The sequence below is a fragment of the Thunnus albacares genome, chromosome 2 (assembly GCF_914725855.1).
Source record: "Thunnus albacares chromosome 2, fThuAlb1.1, whole genome shotgun sequence".
In the NCBI taxonomy this organism is placed as follows: domain Eukaryota; kingdom Metazoa; phylum Chordata; class Actinopteri; order Scombriformes; family Scombridae; genus Thunnus; species Thunnus albacares.
The window spans coordinates 39,264,000-39,288,999 of NC_058107.1; the positions used below are offsets into that span (position 1 = coordinate 39,264,000).

Sequence of the window (25,000 nt, forward strand, 5' to 3'; positions counted from 1 at the left end):
CTATAGTAGCAGGATTTCACTTCTTCTCCTTCTTTACTCCAAATGTAGAACAAAACAATAAAATAAATGGAACCACGTAGTGAACACAAAGCAGCTCGTGTTGTTGTTTCCACGTTAGAGGCCAATAAAAATATTACTATGAAGAGAAAAGTGTAAACAGCTTTATAAAGACTGAATGATGATTATTCAGCTGATCGATCATTTCTACTCACTGTGGTGTTTCTTCTCGGGGAGGGGGGGCGGCGTCTTGCTGGGGGACAGAGGGGAGGACAGCGAACCTGTGACATCCTCTAACTGGGCGTGGTTCAGATCATGGGGGGTGGAGTCAAACCCGAAAGAAGGTGAAGCCTGAGAGTTGCAAGCTCCTGTTGTTCAGAACATCAGAGAGTCAGACAGACAGAGAGACCACTACCAGTTCCCAGTACCACCCACAGCCCCAGGTTCCCAGTACCACCCACAGCCCCAGGTTCCCAGTACCACCCACAGCCCCAGCTTCCCAGTACCACCCACAGCCCCAGGTTCCCAGTACCACCCACAGCCCCAGGTTCCCAGTACCATCCTCAGCCCCAGGTTCCCAGTACCACCCATAGCCCCAGGTTCCCAGTACCACCCATAGCCCCAGGTTCCCAGTACCACCCACAGCCCCAGGTTCCCAGTACCATCCTCAGCCCCAGGTTCCCAGTACCACCCATAGCCCCAGGTTCCCAGTACCACCCACAGCCCCAGGTTCCCAGTACCATCCTCAGCCCCAGGTTCCCAGTACCATCCTCAGCCCCAGGTTCCCAGTACCACCCACAGCCCCAGGTTCCTAGTACCATCCTCAGCCCCAGGTTCTCAGTACCATCCTCAGCCCCAGGTTCCCAGTACCACCAACAGCCCCAGGTTCCCAGTACCACCCACAGCCCCAGGTTCTGAGTACCATCCTCAGCCCCAGGTTCCCAGTACCAGCCTCAGCCCCAGGTTCCCAGTACCACCTAAAGCCCCAGGTTCCCAGTACCACCCACAGCCCCAGGTTCTGAGTACCATCCTCAGCCCCAGGTTCCCAGTACCAGCCTCAGCCCCAGGTTCCCAGTACCACCCACAGCCCCAGGTTCCTAGTACCATCCTCAGCCCCAGGTTCTCAGTACCATCCTCAGCCCCAGGTTCCCAGTACCATCCTCAGCCCCAGATTCCCAGTACCAGCCCCAGGTCCGCAGTACCACCCACAGCCCCAGGTTCCCAGTACCATCCTCAGCCCCAGCTTCCCAGTACCATCCTCAGCCCCAGGTTCCCAGTACCACCCACAGCCCCAGGTTCTGAGTACCATCCTCAGCCCCAGGTTCCCAGTACCACTAACAGCCCCAGCTTCCCAGTACCACCTAAAGCCCCAGGTTCCCAGTACCACCCACAGCCCCAGGTTCCCAGTACCACCTAAAGCCCCAGGTTCCCAGTACCACCCACAGCCCCAGGTTCCCAGTACCATCCTCAGCCCCAGGTTCCCAGTACCAGCCCCTGGTTCCCAGTACCAGTCCTAGGTTCCCAATACCATCCTCAGCCCCAGGTTCCCAGTACCTACCACAGCCCTAGGTTCCCAGTACCATCCTCAGCCCCAGGTTCCCAGTACCACCCACAGCCTCAGGTTCCCAGTACCACCTAAAGCCCCAGGTTCCCAGTACCAGCCTCAGCCCCAGGTTCCCAGTACCAGCCCCTGGTTCCCAGTACCAGCCCTAGGTTCCCAGTACCACCCATAGCCCCAGGTTCACAGTACCACCCACAGCCCCAGGTTCCCAGTACCAGCCCCAGGTTCCCAATACCATCCTCAGCCCCAGGTTCCCAGTACCACCCACAGCCCTAGGTTCCCAGTACCATCCTCAGCCCCAGGTTCCCAGTACCACCCACAGCCTCAGGTTCCCAGAACCACCCACAGCCCCAGGTTCCCAGTACCATCCTCAGCCCCAGGTTCCCAGTACCACCCACAGCCCCAGGTTCCCAGTACCACCCACAGCCCTAGGTTCCCAGTACTATCCTCAGCCCCAGGTTCCCAATACCATCCTCAGCCCCAGGTTCCCAGTACCAGCCCCAGGTTCCCAGTACCATCCTCAGCCCCAGGTTTCCAGTACCAGCCCCAGGTTCCCAGTACCATCCTCAGCCCCAGGTTCCCAGTACCAGCCCCAGGTTCCCAGTACCAGCCTCAGGTTCCCAGTACCAGCCCCTGGTTCCCAGTACCAGCCCTAGGTTCCCAGTACCACCCACAGCCCCAGGTTCACAGTACCACCCACAGCCCCAGGTTCCCAGTACCAGCCCCAGGTTCCCAATACTATCCTCAGCCCCAGGTTCCCAGTACCATCCTCAGCCCCAGGTTCCCAGTACCAGCCCCAGGTTCCCAGTACCATCCTCAGCCCCAGATTCCCAGTACCAGCCCCAGGTCCGCAGTACCACCCACAGCCCCAGGTTCCCAGTACCATCCTCAGCCCCAGCTTCCCAGTACCATCCTCAGCCCCAGGTTCCCAGTACCACCCACAGCCCCAGGTTCTGAGTACCATCCTCAGCCCCAGGTTCCCAGTACCACTAACAGCCCCAGCTTCCCAGTACCACCTAAAGCCCCAGGTTCCCAGTACCACCCACAGCCCCAGGTTCCCAGTACCACCCACAGCCCCAGGTTCCCAGTACCATCCTCAGCCCCAGGTTCCCAGTACCAGCCCCTGGTTCCCAGTACCAGCCCTAGGTTCCCAATACCATCCTCAGCCCCAGGTTCCCAGTACCTACCACAGCCCTAGGTTCCCAGTACCATCCTCAGCCCCAGGTTCCCAGTACCACCCACAGCCTCAGGTTCCCAGTACCAGCTAAAGCCCCAGGTTCCCAGTACCAGCCTCAGCCCCAGGTTCCCAGTACCAGCCCCTGGTTCCCAGTACCAGCCCTAGGTTCCCAGTACCACCCATAGCCCCAGGTTCACAGTACCACCCACAGCCCCAGGTTCCCAGTACCAGCCCCAGGTTCCCAATACCATCCTCAGCCCCAGGTTCCCAGTACCACCCACAGCCCTAGGTTCCCAGTACCATCCTCAGCCCCAGGTTCCCAGTACCACCCACAGCCCTAGGTTCCCAGTACCATCCTCAGCCCCAGGTTCCCAGTACCACCCACAGCCTCAGGTTCCCAGAACCACCCACAGCCCTAGGTTCCCAGTACCATCCTCAGCCCCAGGTTCCCAGTACCACCCACAGCCCCAGGTTCCCAGTACCACCCACAGCCCCAGGTTCCCAGTACTATCCTCAGCCCCAGGTTCCCAATACCATCCTCAGCCCCAGGTTCCCAGTACCAGCCCCAGGTTCCCAGTACCATCCTCAGCCCCAGGTTCCCAGTACCAGCCCCAGGTTCCCAGTACCAGCCTCAGGTTCCCAGTACCAGCCCCTGGTTCCCAGTACCAGCCCTAGGTTCCCAGTACCACCCACAGCCCCAGGTTCCCAGTACCAGCCCCAGGTTCCCAATACTATCCTCAGCCCCAGGTTCCCAATACCATCCTCAGCCCCAGGTTCCCAGTACCAGTCCCAGGTTCCCAGTACCAGCCCCAGGTTCCCAATACCATCCTCAGCCCCAGGTTCCCAGTACCAGTCCCAGGTTCCCAGTACCAGCCCCAGGTTCCCAATACCATCCTCAGCCCCAGGTTCCCAGTACCAGTCCCAGGTTCCCAGTACCAACCTCAGGTTCCCAGTACCAGCCCGAGACAGACAGGTGTGTTCTCACCTGCACCGCTGCGCCGTCTCTTCTCTGGCAGGGTGGGAGGGAGGGTGGTGGGGGGAGGAAGAGGAGGGAGAGTCTCAAAGGACGACAGGTCTGTGTGGAGGAAGGCGTAGTCTGGATCCTCCTCTGAAGAGACGACAGGAAGTGCAGGTGATCCGACACACACCTGAACACCTGCAGAAGATGTTCACATGGTTTTATTCTCTCTTATCTTTTATCTGTTTTATCCACTTTTCATCCTATTTAAATAAATGTTATTGGTTTTATTAGTTATTCATCATTTCATCGTCTGTGAAGCACGTTGAGTTGTATTAATAAAGTTTGATTGAATAGAAGTGAACAGGAAACACTGCACCAAACAACTGAGGAAGTGACATCACTCACACTGCAGCTGATGGGAAATGTATGTGTGTGTGTGTGGGTGGGTGTGTTACCACAGTGTGTGTCGTCATCAGCAGAGTCTGCAGACGACGAGGAGCAGAGCTTCAGGATGTCTTCCTCACACTCCTGCAGACATGAAACATTTATACATGAAAATAAAACATCACAAAGTCCTTCACAGTAAAAGTACATAAGTATTATGAGCTTGATGTAGTTAAAGTATTGCAGTAAAAGTACATAAGTATTATGAGCTTGATGTAGTTAAAGTATTGCAGTAAAAGTACATAAGTATTATGAGCTTGATGTAGTTAAAGTATTGCAGTAAAAGTACATAAGTATTATGAGCTTGATGTAGTTAAAGTATTGCAGTAAAAGTAGTGGTTTGGTCCCTCTGACTGATATATTATTATATATGACATCATTAGATTATTAATAGTGAAGCATCAGTGTTAGAGCAGCATGTTACTGTTGTAGCTGCTGGAGGTGGAGCTAGTTTACACTACTTTATATACAGTTAGCTAGTTTAGTCCAGTGGTTCCCAACCTAGGGGTCGGGCCCCTCCAAAGGGTCAGCAGATAAATCTGAGGGGTGGTGAGATGATTAATGGGAGAGGAAAGAAGAAAAAACAAAGTTCTGATACACAAATCTGTTTTCAGTTTTTGGACTTTTTCTCTAATCTTTGATTTTTGCTGAAATATTGGATCATTTGAACATTTATTGAAATGAAAGCATGTGAGAAGTTTAGAGGGAAAAATCACTATTTGGTGGAGCTGTTAACAACTCATAGACATGTGAAATGTGACCCCGACTACACACTGCTTTTTGTAAGACGTCAAAAGCCAAAAAGGTTGGAAACCACTGGTTTCATCTTTAACAATGTGTTGTATTTTAAAAGCTTGTTATATTATCCATTGTGTCAAATCTTCATCTGAAAAGTAACTAAAGCTGTCAAATAAATGTAGTGGAGTAGAAAGTACAATATTTCCCTCTGAAATGTAGAAAGTAGCATCACATGGAAATACTCCAGTAAAGTACAAATACCTCTAACTGAACTTAAATACTTGAGTAAATGTACTCAGTTACTTTCCATCAGTGAGACTTTTAATATAAAAGTAAAAAATAAAATAAAGATCAAAGTAAATCAAATGAAAGTTGAAACTAATAATATTCATATTGTGTAACTGTCTCATATTTACCTGTCGCTCTACTTCAGACTCTCGTCTCATTGGTGCTACTATGGCGACCCTGCAGGGGGCGGGGCCTGATGTTGAGTGACGCTTTTTGGGGGGCAGGGCTGGAGGGCTGAGAGACAGACAGACAAAAAACAAACATCAACACGTCATATTCAGATCAGCTGTTTGAACGATCAGAAATGAACCAGATCAATACATCCTGATCAGATCTAACGGAGTCACATGTCAGAGAAACGAAATACTGAAGTAAAGAACAGAACAGAAACCCCCGAAGTTACGTCATCAGAGGAAACAGATGACGTAATGACGCTTTTTTAAGGTTTAAAAAAGTTCATAATAAATGTTTATAGTTTATAATAATAATGTAATAAATGTTTATAGTTTATAATAATAATGTAATAAATGTTTATAGTTTATAATAATAATGTAATAAATGTTTATAGTTTATAATAATAATGTAATAAATGTTTATAGTTTATAATAATAATGTAATAAATGTTTATAGTTTATAATAATAATGTAATAAATGTTTATAGTTTATAATAATAATGTAATAAATGTTTATAGTTTATAATAATAATGTAATAAATGTTTATTTATTTAGATATAACGTCTCGTAGCTGTTAGTCCAGCGTCTTGTTTTATAGTTTGATGTTTTCAGTTTTGTTCTACACTGTAAAAATGATCCATAGTTTTACAGACGTTTCCTGTTTATTATTTTATTACATTAAATATAGATTAATATAGAAGATTTTATGAAAAATTAAGTAATTAAACTCAATTTCTAACAGTTCATTCCTGTAATTTTAAGCCTGATTATTTGTTTTATAGCAGTATCAGTACATTTTTATAGGAAATGTAATTTAAATTGTTTTTATTGGTGGAAATAAACTTATTTATCATTAAAAAGCCAAAAAATATACAAGATTTCACCAAAAAATTAAAGCTATAAACTATGTTTAAATTATGGAAAATTTCTGTATTTTAATGAGATGATTAATATACAGTAATATGATATAACATATAATATACAGTATTTTATTAGCGCACAACTGCTGGAATATTACTATTTTGTTGTTGTTGTTTCTTTTTTGTTCCTGACTGACTGACCAACATGTAGTCAGATAAATACGATAAAGTCAAATTATAAAGTAGTGAAGTAAAGTACATTTACTCAAATATTACAATATAATGAAATGATTATAATCCTGAAGTGAAGTGAGTCTGCAGCTCTGATCTGATCTGGTCTGAACGTCAGAACTACAAGAACCGACACGTCCGAGGACGTCAGGGAGCAGCAGGAGACTCGGAGCCTCTCTGGGCTTCATCATCAATCAATAACATCGATTCTAACAGCATCAGGTAGTCAGTGTGGAGACGCCGGAAGCCTCTACTGAGAGCAAAGAATCACAGAAGAAGAAACATAGAGAGCACCAAAATGCTAATCAAGCTAGTAATGCTAATCATGCTCATCATGTTAGTAATGCTAATCATGCTAATCATGTTAGTAATGCTAATCATGCTAATAATGCTAATCATGTTAGTAATGCTAATCATGCTAGTAATACTAATCATGCTAATCATGCTAGTAATGCTAATCATGCTAATAAAGCTAATAAACTGTCTGAAGAGACAGAGGAGCATCTCGGATCTATCTTCATGATGACAAACTTTAATTCATAATGTTCTAGTCAGAAATGAGGTTAAATAATTATAATAATAACTTTCATTAAAAAATGTTCTAATATTTACTGGAATATTTCAATGTTTGGTAGAATCTTGTTACCACAGATGGAAGATTTACTGCTGAACCAGAAACATGTATCATAATTCACTATAATGTTTGACTTTATTTGAGAAGGTGACGTTATAAACTCAGCAGAAGTCCGGATGTAAGTGATGAATGTTGCTTTTATATTTTATTAAGCATGAACTTCACTCCACATAAAGCTACAGTCTGAATAACAAGAGGAAATGTTCATATTGATCATATAAACAATAATCTTCAGTAATCAAAGCTTTGTGGCTCTGATGAATCTGATTAAAGGAATATTACAACATTCTCCTGTAAAACCTTCATCTGCTGCTCTTCAGACAAACGTTTTGAGATGAATCACTAGAATCAGATATTACAGATGATTCATAATGAGTCATATGAAGTTTAAGATGTTGATAATATCCTGATTATTTTATCATTTACAAAGTGGAGAACAGAAGTGTTGAGACTCTGAACTACTTCTATATATTATATATTGATTAATCTGCCTTAAAGTTCAGTTAAATAAGCTTCTTGTCATTCTAATTGTGAAATGCGTTTAACGATGACTGTGCACATTTCTTTATTTCATTTCAGTCGTTCTCTCACTTCTTCTTCTGCTACTTCCTGTCGCTCTTTTTGTGGCGAGACGGGAAGTCGGGTTGCTTCCTGTTTTAGCCACACTTCACTCCTCTTCTCTCTGCAGCGTCTTTTCTATTCTCACTTTCATGATCAAGCCTTCGACAAACTCTCACAGATCCATCGATTATTAAACCACAAGAGGACGCTGATCAATAAGTCACTGATGGATCAATATCTCTGATCAGACGAGTCTGTTCAACTCATGTTCATATTAAAGTTATTTATTTGCAGCTTTCAGGCCTTTTATGATGATTAATAATCCAGAAACTCACAGATCAAAGCGCCGCCATGTTTTACATTTTGATCATTTTATTAAATTTCAAACCTTCAACTCGTCTATAAAAGATTCTGTAGTGAATCTGCTGCTGGTTGTTTATGGTTTGTTTGTGTTGTTTGTGTTGTTTGTGTTGTTTGTGTGTGAATTGTTGAGTCTTGTGCAGTTTCAGATTTATGTAACTCTGTTAGACTGGCTGAGCTTAGACATCTTTATCTTATATATTTGTCCCTATACGAATAAAATAAAATAAAATAAAATAAACATAAAACAAAATAAACAAAAAATAAAATAAAATAAAATAAAATAAAATAAAATAAAATAAAATAAAATAAAGTAAAATAAAATAAAATAAAATAAAATAAAATAAAATAAAATAAAATGTGTGGTGATGCTCACCTGAGGGCCTGTGGGGGGGGCAATGTGGGGCGGAGCTCTAGGAGGGGCATCACAGGCTTGGGAGGAGCTAAAGGCTGCAGCTCCACCTCCTCTGCAAGTGGACAGGTGAGTGTCTCGTCTGACGTGTCCGGGCCGACGAACTCTCCGGGCTGCCCCACGGCTGGCTGTGATTGGACAGGAGACACGGGGGCGGAGCCGTCTTGTCGCTCTGCAGCCAATCGAACCAGTTCCTGACGGACAAACCAGCCAAGAGCCAATGAAAACAGCACGAGACGGGACAGAAGAAGAAAAAGAAGAAAAGGACAGAAGGAGCCTGTATCCTCACCTTGACCCCGTCCAACACGGCCCTGATCACCGTGGTAACGCTGGCTGTGGACTCCTTGTTGTCGGTGGCGACGCCCTGCAGCATCACCTGATCACACCAGCGAATCAGCTCAGCCAGAGAGCGGTGGAGACGAGCGAGACAGGCGGAGACGGTCTTACTGCGGAGAGGACGGACGGGTCAGCGGGACGCCTCACTGACGTTCAGGGTCAAAGGTCGACAGGTGTCACCTACCTGCTGTGGAGGTGTGGCTCCAGCTGGACCAGAGGCTGGACCGCCTCCAGGACGCTGCCGGATGCCCCGCCCAGCAGCCTGCCCACCACAGACTGGTCCAGAACCAGTTTGTCCACTTTGTCCACTCCAAGTTTGTCAACCAGAGCTTTGAAGTACTGAAGAGAGCTGATGACGAGCCGCTGGCGGTCCTCGAGCACACACACCGGCTACACACACACACACACATACATATTCACACACACACACACACACACACACACATATTCACACACACACACACACACACACACACACACATACATATTCACACACACACACACACATATACACACACACACACATACATATTCACACACACACACACACACACACACACACATATACACACACACACACACACACACACATACATATTCACACACACACACACACACACATATACACACACACACACACACACATACATATTCACACACACACACACACACACACACACATACACACACACACACATATACACACACACACATACATATTCACACACACACACACACACACACACACACACACACACACATATACACACACACACATACATATTCACACACACACACACACACACACACACACATACATATTCACACACACACACACACACGCACACAAACACACACACACATACATATTCACACACACACACACACACATATACACACACACACATACATATTCACACACACGCACACAAACACACACACACATACACACATACATATTCACACACACACACACACACACATGTACATATACATACACACATACATACACACACACACATATACACACATATACATATACACACACACATACATATTCACACACACACACATATACACACAAAAACCCAGTTTTAATGAATATTTGTACAAAAAGACGTAAAATGACCAGAAAGTGTGTGTGTGAGTGTGTGTGTGAGTGTGTGTGTGTGTGTGTGTGTGTGTGTGTGTGTGTACCTTGTCTTGCTGTGTGTCTTCGTTCAGGTCCAGGTCAGGTGGTTTGCTTCTCGGTGACGGGGTTTGTTTGATTCGATCAGAGTATCTGTTCCGCTGCTGGTGGATTTTACCCTTCAGTCTCATAGTGAGAGTCGCAAACTGGGAGGCTGAGAGAAGAAGACGAGTTACCATCACCATCATCACCATCATCACCATCATCATCACCATCATCATCATCATCACCACCATCATCATCATCATCATCATCACCATCATCACCATCACCATCACCATCACCATCACCATCATCACCATCACCATCACCATCATCATCATCATCATCATCACCATCATCACCATCACCATCACCACCATCATCACCATCACTATCACCATCACCACCATCATCACCATCACCATCACCATCACTATCACCACCATCACTATCACCATCACTATCACCATCACTATCACCACCATCATCACCATCACTATCACCATCACTATCACCACCATCATCACTATCACCATCACCATCACCACCATCATCACCATCACTATCACCATCACCATCACCATCATCATCACCATCACTATCACCATTATCACATCATCATCATCATCACCACCATCATCACCATCACCATCACCACCATCATCACCATCACTATCACCATTATCACATCATCATCATCATCACCATCACCACCATCATCACATCACATCACTATCATCACCATCATCATCATCATCACCATCACTATCATCATCATCATCACCATCATCATCACATCACATCACTATCATCATCATCATCATCATCATCATCACCATCACTATCACCATCATCACCATCACTATCACCATTATCACCACCATCACCATCATCATCATTTTTCTATTATTGATTATTGATGATCATTAGATAAACGTGATTAATCTTCATGAAGCTTTCAGACATTTTATTCTTTAGATTTTGAGCTTTTTGTTTATGGACAATCACACATTAAACAGGAGAAGAAGTCGATCAATTATATTAAATGTGAAGAATGCAACAAGAATCAATATGATCCAAACAAACAAAATGTGTTTCAGCTGCATGTGTTTTGTGTTTTTAAATATATTTTTTTCTGGTTGTTTTACATCTTTGTGTCACATTAGATTCATAAAGTGTTTTTTACTGCTCAGACATCTAAAACTGGGTCGAATGTGACCCTGAACAGTATGTAAGAGGTTCAGTGAAAGTACATCAGTGTTAACAGCCAGATGTAGTTAAAGTATTAAAGTTAAATGTAACGTCTTACTGCAGCAGATGGACACATTAGTCTGACTACATGTGTTTATTTCATTACTTCTATAGTCTCAGGTCATCAGTTAGAGAGTTTATATTCATATAAACGACTGTTTCAAGTGTTACTATAATCAACATTGCACCAGTTTACAAAAGAATCAATTCAACAGGAATGAAGTTCAATTCACAGTGTTGTTCAGAGCATGAACGTGACGTGTTTCAGAGAGCTGCGTTCATGTCCAATGGAAAAGTTGCTAAGTTGAATTTTCTCTACAGTTCACAAATAACTGAAAGACACTGGTAGAAGAAGAGCTTACCTGTTTTACTCTCAGGCCTAGAGGACATGTCTGCAGGTGGACAGGCAGACAGACAGGCAGACAGACGGGCAGACAGACAGGCAGGTAGATAAGCAGGCAGGCAGGTCCTGGTCTCGGTGAAGATTTAATTGTCTGGTTTCATCTTCTGCTGCTCTCTCTCTTCTTCATCATCTTTTCTTTCTCTTTATTTCAGTATTTCTGTCTTTTAACTCGGCTTTTAACGGCTCTCTCCGTCTGTCTTCCTTCCTCGTTCTCTCCTTCCTCTTAACATTTACTGTCAGTTACATTCACTGACAGACATGTGAGGATGCTGCCATCATGCGAACACCGTTCAGTTTGTGATGATGAAGCTCCTCCTGCTGGCTGGAAGCTGACAGCACATCTGACTCCATAGAAACATGATATAATATCAACTATCAGCACGTCAAGTAAAACTGAACTCGTCTCTTTCTGTTGAGCGACTTCTGATAACTTTAATCAACACAGTCAAATCTCATCAGTTATATTAAATCATCTCTTCTTTCATTCTGGTTTATGAAGCACCGAATGGTTTCTGATCTGCTGCTGCGTTATGAAGCATCCAGACTCTCAGGTGGTCTGGATCAGGTCTGGATCAGGTCTGCTTTCTGTCAGAACTAAACCTGGAGAAGAAGGTTCAGGTTTTACGCTCCACATATCTGAACAAACTCCCAGAAACCTGCAACTCTCAGTTCTTTAAAAACAGCTGAAGACTTTTCTGTTTGTCTGTTATTAAACCAGATTTAAGGGATAATATTTTACTGTTTAATTTGTCTTAATTTAATGCTTTTTAATTGTATTTAAATGTCTTTTTACGTTGCCTTGTGTTACTTTTATACTCTGTCTTGATGCCTTTTATTTTCTATGCAAAGCACTTTGAATCACCTTGTTATTGTTTTATCATTAAAATGTAATTTAATGTCCCTTCAGAATAAAAGCAGTGATGATGTTTGTCTTCTCTGTGCAGAGTTTGTTTCACCTCAAAACACCTGAATGTACCAGCAGGATTTATGACGTGACAACCAGTTTGGAACCAGTCATGTCCAGTATGTAACTGGCACAGTGTGATGTGGAACAAACTCTGAGAATGAACTTTACAGTGAAAGAGGAAACATCTGGTGTCCAGCAGGAAAACTTTACAGATGATTGATTGGTTCTTTTACATGAAGCAGAAACTCGTTTGTGTCTCTTTTACATCTTTATGGTCGTTTTATGTTTTTTTGTGATTAGAGTAAATAATAAAATAAGAGAGAAGAACAAGATAAGACAATTCAAATAAAAATATATGTGCATGATATACAATAATATAAACAATTAAAGCTGCAAGCAGCGTTGGTCGGGACCTCGCACTCTGGTCCGTCGGGATCAGATCATTTTGCTTTTTAAAAATGAGGGACATTTATTACAAGTGTGGTGTGCTTTTATTTTGAAAGATTGGTTGACAGGATGAGAGTTTTCTGCAGGGTGAGACATGTCTGTCTTGCTCACACCTGTGTCATCAAAATTATGCAAGTTTTGGGCCCATTCACTTGAATTTCAATTAGTAAATTGAAAACTCTTGATGAGTTTGTGTGTAAAACAAATTATTTTCCTAATTTTCATCAAGTCTATTTTTAGAAAAGTAAAGACTTTTAACCCACATGACCTGGTCAAAGCTTGATTTGAATGGAGAGTGTGAGTGAACCCACACCTTTTTGAACATTTACTGCTTCCACATAGTTTTAGATACAAACTTCATTTGAACTTTAAATGAGTCATGAGACTTTGACCTATAAATCTTGAATTTACATGTTTTTTCTATCTTTTACTGTTTTTGAGATATTAGAGTGTGAGTTTTAAAGTCTTTTCTTGCTCCTCCTGTGATTTTATAATGAGTGTGTATTGCGGAATGTTTCACAGCACTGAGGGAGTGACATCACCAGGAGCAGTTGGAGAGGAGGATTTTAGAGTACGCTTCTTGTGAAATATCCTCATAAATCCCATGACTTTGGCTAAATCTTACATTAAAAATCATATTTTAGTAGGCTATTCGTGGCGAATCCATTGATGCAGGTTTGAAAGTGGTCAGACTTATAGTTTAGACGTCAGAAGCCTCTGTTTGACATAAAGTTCATGCCCATAGATTGCCTCCCTATTGGTTTACATTGTAAGGGTGATGTGGCACTGCAACTTTCAGGGCTTATAAAATCCAAACCGTTCAAGTTATTACAAAGTTTTTAACAACTTTTTTTCAGCACAGTGTCATAAGTCACCTATTAAAGTTTGAAGCCGATACCATTAACGCCCTCGGAGGAGATAGAGTTTGTTTGGGGTCCAAAATTGGGTCAAAGTCTTATTTTGAAAGTCTGATTGTGGACTTCCTGTTGGATTTAGGTCAGGGGTGTCAGTGTATGATTTGTAGGTCTTGATGAGACGAATCATTGAGTTTTGGTTTGATCTCTCTACGACATTCCTACGGGCCGTGGCGGCCATATTTGTTACATAGGTGAGAGCTAGAGAGCACATTTTGGCACTTTGGGGGTTAATTTTTACATTTTATCCAATTTTTCACCAGACCTGATGTGCGTGCCAAATTTGGTGAGTTTTTGAGCATGTTTAGGGGGTCAAATTTAAGGTTTAAGTCCCGTAATAATAAAGAAAGAAACAGTAGTCCTCTGCCTTTTGGGCTCGGTCCCTCAATATAACAACATAACTCAACATTATATTGCATATTGGTGCAATATAACTGATAACTAGATCTTTGTGGTCATTTTGCATCTCTTTTAAATTGTTTTATGTCTTTTTGGAGACCCGCCCCCGACCCCTGACCCCCGACCCCTGACCCCTGACCCCTGACCCTAACATCTCACTGCTCATGCCTAAATCTAACCCAGTGTGTCGTGTAGCTACTGCAGATAGACCTACTTGTCTCTTTGTGGTCATTTTGCGTTTCTTTGTGATTGACAGATTCTGGGTTGAATGAAGAGCGGCGAGCAGATTTTAGTGAACTCGTTAAACTCGTTTGGTGAATCTGAAACTTCGTAGACGAGCGGAGCAACGAGCAGCCGGACGTCCGTTAGCGGACTGTTGACGCGTATTCGGCTACAGAAACACTGGACACTCGTCGGCTTCATTCACGCAAACTTTATTCATGCCCACATGTTTCTGTTGGCCCTGATCACATGACACCAAGATACACAACAAAGCTACACACACACACACACACACACACACACACACACATACATACACACACACATACACTACCGTCTGGGCCGCTGCATATTTCAGTTGAATATATCGATATATATGTTCTTCACATATATATGGTACATTATTATTTTCATATATTCTGTAAACATGACACATATTCATATTAACACGATACAGAGTGAACTATTGACCATCACGGGTGTGTGTACGGGGGACGAGCTGCGTCCAACACGCTGCCGCAGAGCGACACGTGCAACACTTCACTGATTAATAAAGAACATTCAAAATCATACAACACCTTTTAAGATCATGTCTACTTTAAATCAGGAGTTTAAGTGCCATGCTGACATTAATCTGAACACGACTCACAGCTACAAACACCTGCGAACGTGTTGAACGCAGCTCAGAGCTCGACTAAACTCTACAGAAGCACCAGAACATGAACAACATACACAGGTAGAATAGATAGATCAGCATTATAGTTGAGATTCACAAACGTCTGTCGCTCCGTGTGCTCGGCTACATCACAGACAGAATACAGCATTAATACTTATCAGAACTGGGAGGTCTGAATAAATACTGCGTGGACACAACGTTTCCCTGCAGTTTGCTTCCATTTTTACAACATTTTTTGTCTCCTGGATTCGTGATTCAGATCCGTCAGAAACCACGAATCACACAACACGTACTCTAAATGTTCAGAGCACAAAACATCAGCAGAATTTAACTCGTTTTACATGATAATTTTATAATAATCTAGATCTCAGTTAACAATGTAAACGGACATCTCAGTAACACGTTAACATGAAATCCTGAGACGTTTCCTGGAGAGATACGAATAAAACAGAGACAAACGTAATTTGGTAAACTTCCAATTAATTTAATCCTTTTTAATTCAATGTATATTATGAATCAAGATTCCAATAATGAATTAATAATGAACTAAACCTGCAGTGTGGGACTTGACACTCGACACGTGTTTACGTCACAGGCTTCGCCGTGGCCTCCGTCGCTACGGTCGCGGCTGTAAAACGGTGGATAAATAGTTTTGAGCGTCAATTTAGACAAACGACTAAATTATTTTATTCCCATTCAAGTTAGCAGAGAGCTAACCAGAAGTTAGCCGTTAACAGGAAGTCTCTACTGCACATGCTCCGCCCACAGAGCATGCTCAGTATGATTCATCTGTCAAACCCGACACAGATTAAAAACTCTGAAACAGAGAGATTTATCTGGCGGTGAAAAGCTTAATGAGCGCTGTGTGAACTCGTTACAGACGTTCGTTTATAGGTGAAAGTTCCAACCTGCAGGTTTAATATTTATTTGTTTTAAATGAAGCAGTTCAACAAACACTGCTTATAATTTCAACACAATTAACTCAACTTTAAAAATGTTCTTATATCTTTGTCTCTGTTTTACTCGTCATTAGAGCTACGGACATTGTACAAAGTGATTTAGGAAACATTTCAGGGACATTAAAGACCAGTAAAAGGCATCAACTTCTCCACATTGTGAATATTAGTTGGCTGTTTTATAGTTTGCTGCTTACTGTGCCCACTGGTTTCAGAACTAGCTGGGAACCAGTCAAAACCAGAAAGAGCCAACTGGAACCAGTTTTAATCTGTTGGAACTGGTCTGAGCTAGCTAGAACCAGTTGAAATGAGCAGGAACCAGTTAGAACCAGGCGGGATCAATACAAGATAGTTATAACCCTTTATAACCAGTCAGAGCCAATTGGAACCAGTTAAAACCAGTTGGAACTAGCTGGAGCAAACTGGCACCCTTTAGGACCAATTCCAAACAGCCGCAACCAGTTAGAAGCTGTTGGAATCTGCTGGAACCAGTTGAAACCAGTTGGAACCAGTTTAATCAGTTGGAACTGGTCTGAGCTAGTTTGAACCAGTTGAAACAAGTAGGAACCAGTTTGAACAAGCTGGAAGTAGAATTTTCAGTTAGAACAAGTTGGAAGTAGTCTGAACCAGTTAGAACCAGTTTGGACCAGTTCAAAAGCAGCTGTAACCAGTTGAGAGCAGTCGTTGACGGTCGTTGAAGGACTCGGACAGCAGACGTCAGAAGTCATTTAAAGGTGCAACAAACGACATTTGGCCACTAGATGTCACACTGGAGCCAAAAACATCACAGAGGAAGTGTGACTTCATTCTCTGCTCAGGACGCCATTACGCCGCTCTGTCGTTACACAGCAAATAGTTGTTTGCTGATATTCGGTGAGGCTGAATGTCGTTTATCGTAACATTTCAGAATCTGTCACAGTTAAATACAGTTGATCACTGTAAGCGTGAAGAACTGATGGCTTCAGAAAAAGAAGATAACAGAGAACATTTTCTTCACGAGGTGACCATAACAGCTAACACCAATAACATCATTCATGGTTTCCCTTTAACAAGAAAATCAGATAATAAATAAATCAATAAATAGATTAATAAATACATAAATTAAACCAATATGTAAACTTTACACCGTAAAGACGAGTTCCTTCAATGCAACATTCAAGCACACTGATAAGACTTCCCTACTTGAAATGGTGCAAAATATTCTTTGAACCAGTAACATTTGATCATTTCAAGCAAGAAAATCTACCAACAAAGTCAACAAAAATAACTTAAGTTTTCTTGAAACTATAGCAAACAAATCGAGCCAATACCAGACCCGATCCAACCTCAACACTAGTTTTAAAAATGAGATTTAAGCCTGTTTGGCTTCATATAATAAATGAAGTGTCAGAAATTCCAGTTAAAGATGTTTGAAACTAGATTATTTGTCTTTAAAGTCGCCTCAGATTATGAGCTGTGAGCTGTTTTACCTTTCATTTGTCTCAGTTTAGGAATTAATATCTTCAAACACTTTGATCTGATTGTTGAAACAAACAAAATGATCTTATTTTCTCATAATAAATATGTGTGATGTCGTGTGATATAACTGCAATCCACTTTTCAGACTTGTTTCCTGTCGGCTCGAGCTGGAAAATAGACTGAATAACTAACTGAAACAGATTAAGAGCAGCTACCTCGAAACAAGTCTAATAACCTGCAGTGCAGATGCTGCTTGACAGGAGTTTTTGTCTTTGATAAGAAAAAATTAGGTTTAATCATCGTAAAATCAGATATTTTAACTTTGTTGGATTTCCTTTTTTGCAGGGCTCAAATCAGAACTTTTCCTCAGATTAATATGAGAAAAAAGAATATTCGAACAGGATTGTTTTATATTTTATAGGAGTGATGCAGATAGCTAACTAGCTAACTAGCCAACTAGCTAACTAGCCAACTAGCTAACTAGCTGACTGTGATGTGACGTCCAGAGAGACGAGTGAGACTTCATCATCAATCCTCTGATGATGTGATAGAGCAGACAGACAGGCAGCTGACCCGTCTCAACTCCTGACAGCAGACACACATTTATACACTCAATATTGCAGTAGTTTGCTGATCATTTGCTATAAATGTCAATAGTGTGCTGATAATCAATATCATTATTATCATTATTATCACTAGTAAGGTTGACAGTAACACAGCATCAGTAGAGACACAAACACACACTGGGTCGGGTTAACCCTCGATAGAAGACTGGGGGCTCTCTCCGTGGGCGGGGCTACCTTTGTTGGGCCGACTGGGAGAAAAACGACAAAAAACAAACATGAAGAAGAAAAAGAAAAGAGCAGAAAGAAACAGAGGAGGGGGGTTAAAGGTCAAAGTTTACATCAATTAACCATAAATCAATGACTAGTGTTCTGCTGCAACAAGTCAGAACCAGGTGGAACCAATTAGAACCAGTCAGTGCTTGTTAGAACCAGTTGGAACCAGCTAAAAACACAACAGCACTGCATGGAGAACAAATAATTAATAGAGAGAGAAAATAAATAAATGAATAAAAGCAGAGTGTGACCATTCATGTCTTCATGGTGGTTATTAAAAAGCTGAAGAAGAGAGATGAGTCTAAAGACGGGATTTTGAAAAACCAGTCGATGGGGAGGCTCTAAAATACCCGATCAGCTCTGGATTTTAAGTGGCAGCGTGGAATGACGAGCAGTGATTGGTCAGCAGATCTGAGGGGGATGAGGACTTCAGAAAGATAAGCTGGAGCTTTTCACTGGTAACCAGTGAAGGGAGGCCAGTACAGGAGTGATGTGGTCTCTCTTACTGGTACCAGTGATGAGATAAAGCCGACTGACTGATTCCTATGTACAGAGATTTACAGTAGTCAATGCAGGAGGAGATAAAAGCATCTACGATGGTCTCTAAATCCTTAACAGACAGAAACTACTTTAGTTTTGTGAGTCATCTAAGATGGAAGAAGCCGCTGCTGACAACGGACTTCATTTGTTTATTGAATTTTAAAGCATAACGCCGAGATTTTTTGCATGACAGTTTACATTTAATTTTAGAGTCTCAAGAGTATCTACTGCGGTTTTGGTAAATACTGAAGGGTTGAAAATTAGGAGCTCAGTTTAACCCTGGAGGAGCAGTAAGACGCTTTCTGCCATCACCAGGAATTTACATCTTCAGTGCAGCTCAGCAGGAGTTAAAACAGCTCGGATCACCAGGATTGAGAGGGAGATACAGCGGGGTGTCATCTGCATAGAGGTAAATAAAATAGGGCCTAATATGGAACCTTGTGGTACTCCACCACCTGAACTCTCATTGCATAACAGGTATGATCCTCTGACTCAGAGGTCAGTGGTTGGTAGGTTTGGTGTGTTTTTAACCAGCTTCGGGTCGCTCCTGACGCAGATCAGACCCACAGTGAGGTTAAACCAGTGGGAAGACTGGTTAAACTGGTGGGAAAGGGAGGTCCTGTTATGCTTATGGCTTCAGAGACCTCGGCGCTTTATAGACGGTGAAATACTTCCTGAGTTTTCCCAGTTTCCCCATCAAATTACCACCACTGAAGTACATTCTATGTATTCTATTTTCACTTTATTTTATCTTGTGTTTATTAACATTATCAAAAGGCTTTTATTTTCCATCTTACATTACATTAATGTATTTTACAGGCTTTTATGTCTTTCATGTGAAGCACTTGGTTCATGTAATTTCTTTTGTTGTAAAGCACTTGGAGCTGCGTTTCTTGAATGAAAGGTGCTGTACGAATAGAATACTAGTCGTTATTATTAACAGATGCTGTGTTGAGTTGAATGAAAGACCTTTTCAAGAGCCTTGGATAAAAACAAGAGCTTTGAGATTGGCTGTTAATTACTGGAAATAGATGGATCTAAATTTGAGTTTTTTATCAGAGGGGGGGTCTCCCCTTGTTTCCTGTCAGCCTCTTCACCAATAACTGACCAATGAAGACAAAAAGTGCCAAAAATAATCAAAAACAAAAAGCTCTGAGGGAACAATGTCTAATGAAAATAATAACCAGTTAGAACCACCAGTTAGAACCGATAGGAACCAGTCTGAGCTGGTGAGGTGCAACATGAAAAGAGTGTTTGTGCTCCACAACTATCAAACATGTTTAATGGATCATATCTGTGTGTGTTAGAGCGACGAGTCGGATGCTGGTCTGGAGGATCGAGATGGAGATGCGGGAGCCCTCCGACTGGAGACAGACAGACAGACAGACAGGTGAGAGACAGACAGACAGACAGACAGGTGAGAGACAGACAGACAGACAGACAGGTGAGAGACAGACAGACAGACAGACAGACAGACAGACAGACAGACAGACAGACAGACAGTCAGTAATAAGTCAATGGAGCTGTCAATCACAGATCTAATTATGATGCTAGGGGAGTGGGCGGGGTCACATGGCGAGGACAGCGATCTGATTGGACGATGAGGCATACACACACACACACACACACACACACACACACACATACATACATACACACATACACACACACACACACACACACACACACACACAGAGTTAATGACAGACAGTGACATCACACAGACAGCTGACGTACCATTGGTGAACTCCTCACTGGTCACTGATAGAGATTCTGAAAGAATAACCATATATGGTCAATATGAGGGGGGCGGGGCAGGGCGGGGGGCGGGACTACCTGTGCTGACTGTCACACCTGAGAGATTCCCACTTAGCCTTATAAGGTACTGTGAGACCAGGATCACACAAACAGAGACACAAGCAGATGGCTGGACAGGTAGAGAGACAGACAGGTAGACAGACAGGTAGAGAGACAGGTAGAGAGACAGGTAAAGAGACAGGTAGAGAGACAGACAGACAGGTAGACAGACAGGTAGAGAGACAGACAGGTAGAGAGACAGGTAGAGAGACAGACAGGTAGAGAGACAGACAGGTAGACAGACAGGTAGACAGACAGGTAGAGAGACAGGTAGAGAGACAGACAGGTAGAGAGACAGACAGGTAGACAGACAGGTAGAGAGACAGGTAGAGAGACAGACAGGTAGAGAGACAGGTAGAGAGACAGACAGACAGGTAGACAGACAGGTAGAGAGACAGACAGACAGGTAGAGAGACAGACAGGTAGAGAGACAGACAGACAGGTAGAGAGACAGACAGGTAGACAGACAGGTAGAGAGACAGACAGACAGGTAGAGAGACAGACAGACAGGTAGAGAGACAGACAGGTAGAGAGACAGACAGACAGGTAGAGAGACAGACAGGTAGACAGACAGGTAGAGAGACAGACAGACAGGTAGAGAGACAGACAGGTAGACAGACAGGTAGAGAGACAGACAGACAGGTAGAGAGACAGACAGGTAGACAGACAGGTAGAGAGACAGACAGACAGGTAGAGAGACAGACAGGTAGACAGACAGGTAGAGAGACAGACAGACAGGTAGAGAGACAGACATGGCTCCAGGTGGATGTATAAATGGCGACATGCAGGTTGATGGATTATTGATCAGCCTTTATGTCTGTTTGTCCAGTACGTGTTTAGCCTAGCTTAGCACAAAGACTGGATGCAGGAGGAAACTGTTAGCCTAGCTTAGCACAAAGACTAGAAGCAGGAGGAAACTGTTAGCCTAGCTTAGCACAAAGACTGGACGCAGGAGGAAACTGTTAGCCTAGCTTAGCACAAAGACTGGACGCAGGAGGAAACTGTTAGCCTAGCTTAGCACAAAGACTGGACGCAGGAGGAAACTGTTAGCCTAGCTTAGCACAAAGACTGGACGCAGGAGGAAACTGTTAGCCTAGCTTAGCACAAAGACTGGACGCAGGAGGAAACTGTTAGCCTAGCATAGATTTTCTTCACTTGCTTCAAGACATTCTAAATGTCAGACGAAAATTTCTTCAGCAGCGTTCAGATCAAAACCGGCAGTCCGGCGCTACAGTGCAGGGAGCTGCAGCGGTGATCGTAATGAAATACGATCCAGGAAGTGAAGTTGGAGCTACAGATTAATGCATTTAAGGACTTATCAGAAGCCAAAACACTGCAGGATTTTACAACTCTGGAAAGTTTTCATGGTGGCAAACGTTTTGTCTTTCATCACGAGGTAAATAGTCGAATAGTGTTCCCGTTACAAAGCGCACGTTTGCATTCCTGGTTGTCCGATCATGTTTCATGATTGGCCAATGTTACGTCTCAAAAGTTGAATCTCGTCCAACTTTTTGTTGGACAACCGCTGCGTTTTTTTTGCTGAGCCCTATGCGGTTCCTCCTCCCGCTGCCCCCGTTCAGATGAAATGGACGACTGCGTTTTCTTCAGACATAACCAGATGTGGTCTGAACGCGGCCTTTGTAACGTGAACGCTGTATTCGACTGTTTACCTCGTGATCATCGCAATGAAACTTTCCAGTAAAATCCTGTCTGTGAGTTTAATAAACTGCTGTCTGGTGTTTCTGATAAATCCTTAAACCCGCCACCGCAGACCCCTGCAGCATAGTGCCGGATTGCTGGGTTTGGTCTGAACGTGGCCTTGCAAACAGTCCAGCTGGAACAAATGTTGAACTTGTAGGAAGTTGGATGTTCTTCACTCCTGATGGAGCTAGGCTAACAGTTTCCCCCTGCTTCCAGTCTTTGTGCTAAGCTAGGCTAACAGTTTCCCCCTGCTTCCAGTCTTTGTGCTAAGCTAGGCTAACAGTTTCCCCCTGCTTCCAGTCTTTGTGCTAAGCTAGGCTAACAGTTTCCCCCTGCTTCCAGTCTTTGTGCTAAGCTAGGCTAACAGTTTCCCCCTGCTTCCAGTCTTTGTGCTAAGCTAGGCTAACAGTTTCCCCCTGCTTCCAGTCTTTGTGCTAAGCTACGCTAACAGTTTCCCCCTGCTTCCAGTCTTTGTGCTAAGCTAGGCTAAACATGTCCTGCAGCGGTGTCTGTACGAGACACAAAGATGAAACTGATCATGTAGGACTGTTCCTTTACTGAGGACGTGAGGATGAGGAGGGTCTGAGGATGAAGAGAAGAAGAATGACCCGAGGAAGAAAGAAAGACCGGTCTTTCTTTTCCATGTCTGTGCAGATTGTTTGTGGATCGCTTTCTGTCAACAGCACCAACAAAGAAGAAGCTCTGACCAGTAAAAACAACAACATCTCTGTGTCCAGTTTGGTGGAAAACACAAATCTCCTCAACACAACAACACGACACGTTCATGAGAATATGCTGAGTCGCTGTGGATGCAGTTTTCTTTGTTTTGTAGGTTAGAAGCAGCAGAATCTACAGATGCAGAGTTTATTTTGTTTATTTTGACCAGAAGCTGAAATCGTTTATTTAAAAGCTGCTTTAAAACAGAGAATGAAATCTTTTCCAGTGAGATCTTTGTTTGTGTGGAACCGAAGTGGACACAGTGACGCCTTCACCTCCCTGAACACCTGGAAACACGTGCAAACACATCTATGCTGCATTCAGGTCACACTACAATGTGGGGATTTTCAGTTTTAACTGCTCATAACAGCAGCGTCCAAGATAAGTAAACTTATTTCTGCTAAATCCATTTTACAGAAAGTTGGAGGTTTGATAAAACAACTTTAATGTTAGAAATGTCATCATCGAGGTTTTTCGTTGTATAAATTAAACGTCTGCCGATAAACAGTCCCATTATGATATTTACATTTTCCGACATCCAACCGTTGTATTTCTCGCCTCAGATCCAGGTTTATGTCATAGTGACACAGTGTCCCGGACCTCCTCCTGCAGGATCCTGAGGGGATCCCAGGTCCTAATCCCCCCAGGTCTCTAATCGTGTGTTCAGAAAGAACACACAGCAAATTTTTCACGCTGTACGATTCAAAGTCAATGCAAAGACGCAAGTAGATGTAAATTCACCATCATGGACGACGTGAATCGACGTGAATACACGTCTGTGTAGAGTTCAGAACACAAATACACAGGCTGAACCTCCAAAACAGATTTAATCACCCAGGTGACATGAATGCAGCATTGTTTAGTAGTTTTTCTTCCTGGACAGCTTCCTGATAAAGGGCTGATGGGAAATGTAGTCTTCAGCTGTCTAATGGGACAAACCCAGCGAGGTCACACAGTATTGACGTCAGTTTGAAACACAATAAACAATACACTCGTCAGTCGTCTTTCCTGACAGCATTTGAACACATCACACAGAACCAATCAGCTGCTGGTGACCTGCAGTCAGTGGAGGCTGTCTGCCTGACCTTTGACCTCTGACCTCAGAGTCACCATGTTATCAGATACAGCGGGTAAACACTGCGTGGGTACCTGGGGACGCCGGGTGGCGGCGCTCTGTTGGGCCGAGATGGGACGGAGGGCGGGGGTCCGCCTGGGTCAGGTGACACCGCGGGACGAGAGGGGGCCGCACGCCCGCCTGGACGAGGGGGGCCGGGAGGGGCCCGACGCTGGGGGGTCGGACTGGACATGGGAGACCTGGAGAGAGATGATGATGTCAGCGTGATGTAAGCATGTCAGCGCCTCCACACCGTTTATTTCTTGTTTGCCCACAGCCGACCTGTTGCTAGGTTACCTGCGTCCTGACGGCATCCCCGTCACCTGCAGCCAGGAGTCGTCGACAGGCGGCGGCATCGCCGTGGTGACAGTGGTGGTGCTGATGTCACCGATGATGCTGAGGCCCTCGCGCAGAGCGTGGTACATCTTCAACATCTCGTCACGGTGATGAGCCTGACGAGAGAGAGAGAGACAAACATCTCAGGTCACAAAGATCATCAGGGTCGATCCTCTGAGGACCACGAGGAGAAAACTTGCTCCGGAGTGTGAAGCACATCTCTGAAAACCTTCCAGAGACATAACGTGTCTTTAGGAAATGCAGATGTACCACCGACATGATCTTTCTCATGAGAAACGCTGCGAGTAGAGGAAAAGGTCTCTGTGTCACTTTCACTGATTTCTCCAAAGCTTTCAAC

At 43.6% G+C, this 25,000-nt stretch overlaps 2 protein-coding genes across 6 annotated transcripts in view; both read right to left on the bottom strand.

The window, feature by feature from the left end:
* rapgef1a (Rap guanine nucleotide exchange factor (GEF) 1a) overlaps window positions 1–11,877 on the bottom strand; it is a 27,650-nt gene extending 15,773 nt beyond the window's left edge. The window contains exons 1-9 of one of the 2 annotated variants that reach the window (XM_044335255.1): window positions 11,519–11,860; window positions 9,932–10,077; window positions 8,919–9,124; window positions 8,688–8,844; window positions 8,363–8,592; window positions 5,295–5,400; window positions 4,152–4,224; window positions 3,721–3,891; window positions 213–365 (exon numbers count right to left, since the gene is read on the bottom strand). In XM_044335255.1, the coding sequence (XP_044191190.1) occupies window positions 213–365; window positions 3,721–3,891; window positions 4,152–4,224; window positions 5,295–5,400; window positions 8,363–8,592; window positions 8,688–8,844; window positions 8,919–9,124; window positions 9,932–10,077; window positions 11,519–11,546 (1,270 nt within the window). In that variant the 5' untranslated portion in view covers window positions 11,547–11,860. Of the gene's footprint in view, window positions 1–212; window positions 366–3,720; window positions 3,892–4,151; window positions 4,225–5,294; window positions 5,401–8,362; window positions 8,593–8,687; window positions 8,845–8,918; window positions 9,125–9,931; window positions 10,078–11,518 lie in introns of both variants that reach the window. The other variant, XM_044335263.1, reaches the window with a different exon arrangement.
* A 2,767-nt stretch (window positions 11,878–14,644) lies between these two features.
* LOC122969554 (dynamin-1-like) overlaps window positions 14,645–25,000 on the bottom strand; it is a 30,589-nt gene continuing 20,233 nt past the window's right edge. For 2 of the 4 annotated variants that reach the window (XM_044335327.1, XM_044335316.1), the window contains 3 exons: window positions 24,604–24,758; window positions 24,342–24,506; window positions 19,707–20,281 (listed from right to left, as the gene is read on the bottom strand). In XM_044335327.1, the coding sequence (XP_044191262.1) occupies window positions 20,221–20,281; window positions 24,342–24,506; window positions 24,604–24,758 (381 nt within the window). In that variant the 3' untranslated portion in view covers window positions 19,707–20,220. Of the gene's footprint in view, window positions 18,353–19,706; window positions 20,282–20,654; window positions 20,691–24,341; window positions 24,507–24,603; window positions 24,759–25,000 lie in introns of those variants that run through there. The other 2 variants (XM_044335338.1, XM_044335306.1) reach the window with 2 other exon arrangements.